This window comes from Nanorana parkeri, unplaced genomic scaffold, assembly GCF_000935625.1.
Source record: "Nanorana parkeri isolate BGI_ZX_2015 unplaced genomic scaffold, ASM93562v1 scaffold151, whole genome shotgun sequence".
In the NCBI taxonomy this organism is placed as follows: domain Eukaryota; kingdom Metazoa; phylum Chordata; class Amphibia; order Anura; family Dicroglossidae; genus Nanorana; species Nanorana parkeri.
Window position 1 is genome coordinate 1,811,416 of NW_017306419.1, and position 7,071 is coordinate 1,818,486.

The 7,071-nt window shown below is 45.3% G+C and overlaps 1 protein-coding gene across 1 annotated transcript in view; it reads right to left on the reverse strand.

The window, feature by feature from the left end:
- MACROD2 (MACRO domain containing 2) overlaps nucleotides 1-7,071 on the reverse strand; it is a 1,661,433-nt gene that overhangs the window by 1,638,925 nt on the left and 15,437 nt on the right. The window contains exons 3-4 of the mRNA XM_018554264.1: nucleotides 4,666-4,675; nucleotides 843-980 (exon numbers count right to left, since the gene is read on the reverse strand). Coding sequence (XP_018409766.1) covers nucleotides 843-881 — 39 coding nt within the window. The 5' untranslated portion in view covers nucleotides 882-980; nucleotides 4,666-4,675. The remainder of the gene's footprint in view (nucleotides 1-842; nucleotides 981-4,665; nucleotides 4,676-7,071) is intronic.

Below are 7,071 nucleotides of genomic sequence, written 5' to 3' on the forward strand. Positions count from 1 at the left end.
GTGCTGCACAGGTATACACATACATACATCATAATGCCAGTCTACCAGCTACAAGGGGGATGACATTTCCTGCTTCATCACATACACACATAATTAGAAAGCATGGACTTGGGATCAGATAGCAGGGGCAGGCTGCCAACCCATCTCAAAGGGAGGTGGTTACCATCTCTACACACAAACTGGCCGGGAAGGAAAACTTGTGAGCTGCATGCTAACCACTTCCAGCCTTGATGGTCACTATAAAAGAGAAGCAAGCCAGTAAGATGCTCATGCTACTGCTAGTCTCAGTCCATTAAAGGACCACCTAACCCCATCCACCAATCAGAGGTTTCCTTTCATTTTCAAAACTGTCGCGGTAAATGCCATTTAAAAGCCAGTTGCTATGGGCGATGGACATGTGTGTGTGCAGTAACCCACAGCAACCGGTGAGATATCAATAGCTTCATATGGCAGGGCTAACAAAAGCCAATTTCTTGATCTGCCATGACAAACGTCACACTGCTGCCCCTGCGCTATGGGGCTCCTTCCTAGCAACCAGTCAGTTTCCAACCATCAGTCAGGAACAGAAATGAATGGATGAATCCTATTGGTTGCTAGGGACAACAAAGAGACTTTGGACCACTTCTGGTACAGGGGAGGGGGGGCTGAACATGTGCACACTGCAAAGCATTCTGGGTATTAAGACTACAGCTAAGCAGCAGCAATGACAGCAGGGCATGCTGGGGCTTTTAGTTCCTCCCCAGCTGGAGGGCCACACAGTAGTTGGTACACCTGTCCTGTAGACATGTCCCCAGCTGCACACACCCCAATGAAGAGAAAGCAGGATCCATGCTAAAAAAAAATTCTTCCCATGCCCTTTTCTTCTTGCTGCTGTTGGGCATGCTGATGGTGTTGTTGTTGGATTTTGTCTGTAAGTTCCCCAGGCTAGCAGCAAATTGTGTTTGTGAACTCGGGGGAGAAAAGACACAATAGAGAGGAGAGGGACTAATACAACACCCTGATTAGGAACAACAGCTCCTGATGTGATTTGTATCAGTGATGAGGCGCAGGAGGGTCCCCACAGCAGCAGCAGTCACACAACGGATACAGACAGGAGAATCTCCCCGGCTCTGACCACCTCCTCCGCCTGTCAAACAGGTCACACCTCCCACTATCCCCTGCACGCCCAGCACGACCCGCCCCCTTCCCCGCGGATCGCACTCTGTCATTGGCTGCGGACCTGGACTCGTCACCAGTGGGCGGGGAGGACGGGGCAGGTGGCGCACTGCGCAGGCGCGTGGCGTGTTTTGGGGGCGGAGACGGGACTGTGTGTGTGTAGTTACAGAAAGGCAGCGGTACGTAGTCAGGGCACGGGGGAAGAATGCAAATCGGGGGGTCGTGGTCACGGGGTGGGCGGAGCCCATAGGAGCCGCACACGGCGGTCGGGGAGGTGACATTTGTGTGTACATGTGCAGGTAACGTATAAGCATATGGGATCCGGTCAGCAGAATCCACGTCCACTAGTGATGGGAGCGGGGACGGGTCAGGAACTTTCTGTTGTAGAGAAGTTGATGATCCCAGGGGTCAGGAAGAGCCCAGCTGTCATCACACCGTGTGCATAGACTATGCGGGTCATTGATGGCAGACTCCACTTGAAGCAAAATAATAATAAATAACCCATATTGGACAAAGAATAAATGTGCATGGATTATTTTTGCATTGGAGTCTGCACAGCATTGTGATCTGTGAATCCCGGGTACCATGATGAGGATCCCGCAGACTATTCCTCCAGCAACAGCCAAAACACTGACTGACACTCCCCCATCCTAATCATCTGTGGCAGGGGCATTCCCCACCCCTTTGTGGCTGTGGGGCAAGGAATGCCCTTTCTGCAACTGATTGACCTGGGGTGTGTCAGTCACAGTTTTGCTCAGGCTTGGGTGAACTTGGTTTGAACTGGTTGTCACCAAGCCCCCTCTCATCAATAATGGGGATCAGAGTGAAGTATGGAAGAGGAACATTATTTCCCCTTCCTAATAGCCCTACATGTAGCTCAGAGATCACTTACCCTTCCTCATCCCTTAAGTGACATTAAAGGCAAATTTTTTTCCCCTCCCCCCAATGTTAGTGTAAGGACTTACCTTAAGTTATCCCTCTTAATCCGATCATCTTCTTTCCAGTAGTTTTTAGCTGTCCCTCCTGCGCTGGTTCCCGTCTCTAAATCCAGCGCTGACTCCTCTGTCCTCCTCTTCTTTCATGTCCCACGGTGTCTGTGCGGGTGCACACTGCTCCATAGACTTACCTTGTGTCTCTCCTCGTCTCCTGGCCAAACATCTGAACTGCGCATGCGCCTGCCACAAGATCCTTTGCAGCCACCTCGGACTCTTCAGATGTTCGGATGGGAGCGCTTAGTGTAGACTCAGGTAACTTTAAACCTGTTTGAAAAAGTTTTTGTTTTTTTAAAGTTTTTGCATATATCTACTGCTTGCTAGCAATAGTTAGCAGGGTTTAAGGGTTTAATAACCCTTTACGTGATATTAAAGTCAAAAGGTTTTAAGCTATATAAGCCACTTACAATGAATGCTGCTCCTTGATGTTTAAAATTTGACTGCAGAATCAGCTGGTCCACTGAGCACTGGTCCTGATATCTTGTGTTAGGGTGACTTTTTTCCCCTATGCAGGGTCCTATTGTGTGTTCCTATTGATCATCCTTGTGTGTGCTAGTAAGCTGTGTGTGTCTCCACAAATAGACATAGCAAATCAAGACACTCTCCTGCTCCCTGTTCTTCACTTCTCTCTCCTTCTTTCTCCAAGCTAGTAGATGAACAGTTGCTGGAGATTACTCTGTGCCATGTGATCTTGTACTGGACGGGAAGTTCAGGGAAGCCGAGCAGAGAGAGTTGGAGCTGTTTGTAAATGATGACTAAGTGTTTGGGGCAAAAATGTAAAGAAATACTTTGCTGGGCAATGTATATTTGTTTGATCTGGATTTAATATTGAGAAAAAGATTGAGACTTTTATAGAACTGTAGTTTAGTAGTCCCTAAGCAGACCTTCCTACCTGTCCCCCTTTTATGGGTGCTGGCAACTCTGCCGCTATGACTCGTTGTATAAAAGGAAAATCTGGAGAGCTCATGCTTCAGCTATGCTCCACACGGTCAGGTACAATTTCCCTATTGCCTCCCAGCAGAGACGGGCCGGGGCTTGGAATGAACCCAGTTCTACTCAGTTTGTCCATGCCTGTTTAAACCTGTGACCACCAATTCCTCTCTCCTTGCCCAATCAGTGGCGGTGATTACGGCGGGGGCACTTCCTGCCCCTTTGTAACATATGGCTGCAGGGCGGGGAATGCTCTTCTCCACAACTGATTAGGTTGGCAGAAAGGGGTCACAGTTTTGGGTGGGTGACTTCGCCAACACCTCCACAAAACTGTTAGTGATACACCCCTCTCCAAGCATTCCCCACCCTGCAGCTACATGTAACAAATGGGCAGGGAATGCCCTGGCCACAACTGATTGGGGGGGGGGGGGTGTCACTGACAGTTTTGCGCTGGTGTAGCACCAAGCTCACGCATATCACTAAAAGCCACTATAATTAAAAGCCACCAACTGCGCTAAGTGTCTGTTGGTGGTTCTCAAAGGGGAGGACATTTATAAATATATCCCCAGCAAGAAGCAATGTGTTAGGAGACAGTTATATACAGATAGCGGGCAGGAAGGAGTTAATAAACATCATCCGTTTGACGCTTCCAACCAACACTTTGCAAGACTACTCGCTGTCATTGACAGTCGGATTTGAGAACTAGCTGCCTCGCAAAGACGTAATGATCACATACCAGGACATTATGGTAGGGTCAAAAGGTATTATTTTGTGGTCAGCTGCATATTTAACCTTTCGCTGCCACTGACATGGAATACGTCGCTGGCAGCGTGCCCCTTTAAACAGTTAGCCGCCGGGACTTTGTTTACATGTGTAAAGCCAATTGTTGGCTTTACACTTGAAACGATTCTGGCGGCTGAGTTGCCACCAGATCACTTCCAGGGCTGCCTCCCTCAGCCCGTCCGACACCCCCGCCTTGCTTTCCAGTCTTCACTGCCCCTCCTGCAGGCCCGGGAATCGGCATCTCGGGTGTTGCGGGAAGCTGGGGAGGAAATCTCCCCACTCAATGAGACCGGAAGCGACCCCTAATGTCACATTAAAGAGTACCTGTCACCACTAGTATGTTATCACATAGGGGGCTTTTAAGCCCACCTATGCGATAGCAATTAAGTAAACAAAAAAAATAAATATAAAGTCCTCCGCATGCACACAAACATTAACATAAACACGCCACGGGTGCGCCTACGCACGAAAACGACGCTTGCACTACACGTGCTAGGTATTTCTTTGTGCGCTAGAGTGTGAGCAATAATTCTAGGGCAAATATTCACGGATATCTATAAACTGATCGATGAAAAACTAAGCGCTAAGGTGAAGATATGTGCAAAAAAGTGAAAGCGATCCAAACCTATTATGTGTATTTAAAACAAGGCTGAGATTCAATACAACCTAATATAATATAATCAATACGGATAAGTTCATATAAAAGTCTTATAAAACCATCAAAAAAACGTCAAAAAATGTTCTAAATGTAGAAAGTTCGGTGAACAGTAGGCACCGTGTGCAGACAAGCAAAAATAACGGTATGTGTGAAGGTGGTCCGGTCTGCCCCTCTCGGGTGGGTACTCACCAAAGGGAAGTTGATAAGAAGCTCTTAGTGAGTAGTAGCGTAATTGGATTACAATTTGGATTAAAATGTGAATTATAACATGTGTGCAAAAAAGGCCTTGTCAGCGAAAGGGTTAAAGAGAGATTGAACACAACTTTTGAAATGACATGAACCTGGCAAAGCTTATATGAGGTTTTACTGATTGGGTTACAACCAGCTGAGCAGCTCTCCTGTTCTGATGCTTGGCAGTTTTTCCATTCATGGTTCCTTGTAGAAGGAACTGCGGCTCTGAACCTAATACCTTTAAAACTAGAAAAGCACACACACTTGTAGACGATTACACATAATATTTATTATTATATTGTGTGATTTTTAGAGTTTCCTTTTATTATTATCTAACTGAATTCTTTAGAGCTTCTGTCAGTCATTTGTTATATCAATACATTGATACATCAATACATTGATATAACACCAAGCTGTCATCATTGCCACCCTCTGCTCAATATACTGCTTTAATGGCCCCCTTCCCCTTGGAGGGAAGACCCATGACACCCTTCAATTCACCATTCAGGGCCTGTTCACACGACGTCCGTATTCTGTGCTGACCTGATCCGTACGCTCCTGCACGAAAAATGCATCCCAATGTATCCCTATGTGTTTTATGGTCTGCAGTTCTCACGTGCCCAGTCCGTTCAGGTTACGACAGAAAAAATACTGCATGTCACATTTTGTACGGTCCGGAAACGCAAAACGCGGCATAAACACACTGCAATGCAGCTAACATACTGACAGCCCCACTCCAGGAAAAAAAAAAAAAAAATTTTTTTTTTTTTTTACTGGAACGCAGCAAAAACGTGGCCAAAACACATAACACCGTGTCTGCAGATCCGCACCTGATCAGGACCTGAAAATCATGTGAACAGGGCCTCACAGTATTGTCCTCAGTCTTCCAGGATGAGTGCGTCTAGGTGTCATTCAACCTGGAAGACTGAGGACATCTTGTGGTGGAAAAAAAGTACTGCGGGGGGTCAGCATTCGGATTGAAAGGTGCATATTGTAACCAGAGCTAATTCATTTTTTTTTAAACTGGCTTGGGGACAATGTGACAAAGAAAAGAGGCAGGAGTTGAGTGCCACTTGTAGAAAGTTCAGTTCTTGTGCTTTATAAATATTTATACTAATAAACAATCCAAGTATTAAATCCTCACCTGTAAATTACCACTAAAACCCAGGAAACTGTCTTTTAATTGTGTTTTTATTTATTTATTTTATTAATTCCACTGTATATATGATTTGAATCAGAATGCAAACCTTATTGCTGATGTAGATTCTTTTTTTTTCAACACTACAGACTTTTCCTGTCACTTCTTTAGAACTGCAGTACCTGAGCTTGTTCAGGCTGCGTATAAAGCTCCGTAAAACTAGTTTATCCCAGCGATGTGCACAAAGTAAGTTCTGTGCTGTGCATGTTATAGCTTATCAGGCACTTAAATTGCTAGGTTGTCTGGATCAAGAGTGAAAGGATGGGTTTGATACCTTGATAATCTCAGGACAAGACAGAAAAGATTGAAATACAGCACTGAATGAAAGAAAAATGCCACCCAAAATGAATATGTGCATCACCGCTACAAACACATTTGCCTCAACAGCTCCATAGTGAAGAATCTGATAGAAGGTTTGCTAAAGGCTAGAAGTATGCAACCCGGGCACTCCGGCTGTGGAGTGTACGGCTTAAAGTGGTCCTAAGGACAGATACTCTAATCTCCTCTGTGGAGCTTTGCAGCTCCCTCGTGATAAGTAACTTTGGTCTCTTGGTTGCCTCTCTGATTAATGCCCTCCTTGCCTGGCCCGTGAGTTTTGGTGGGCGGCCCTCTCTTTGCAGGTTTGTTGTGGTGCAATATTCTTTCCATTTTTTTAAATAATTAACTTAATGATGCTCTGTGGGATGTTCAAAGTTTCGGATTTATTTTGTTTTTACAACCCAACCGTGATCTGTACTTCTCCACATCTTTGTCCCTGACCTCTTTGGAGAGCTCAGTAGTGTTGCAGACTCAGGAGCCTTTCAGAATATTTACTGAGATCATTTAAAACTTGGAATGCACAAAGGTGGACTTTATTTTATGAATTATGTGACTTCTGAAGGTAAGGTAATTGGTTGAAGATATTATGTAGGGGCTTCATAGGAAAGGGGGTGAATACATTTGCATGCACTACTTCTCAGTTTTTTATTTTTTATCATTTTTTAACCCCTTCATGACTGAGGCCTTTTTTTCATTTTTTGTACCCATGTTATATTCCACATTTTAGGCCGGAAAATTACTTAAAACCCCCCAACATTATATATTTTCTGAATGCCAAGACCCTATAGAATAAAATGGTGGTAGTT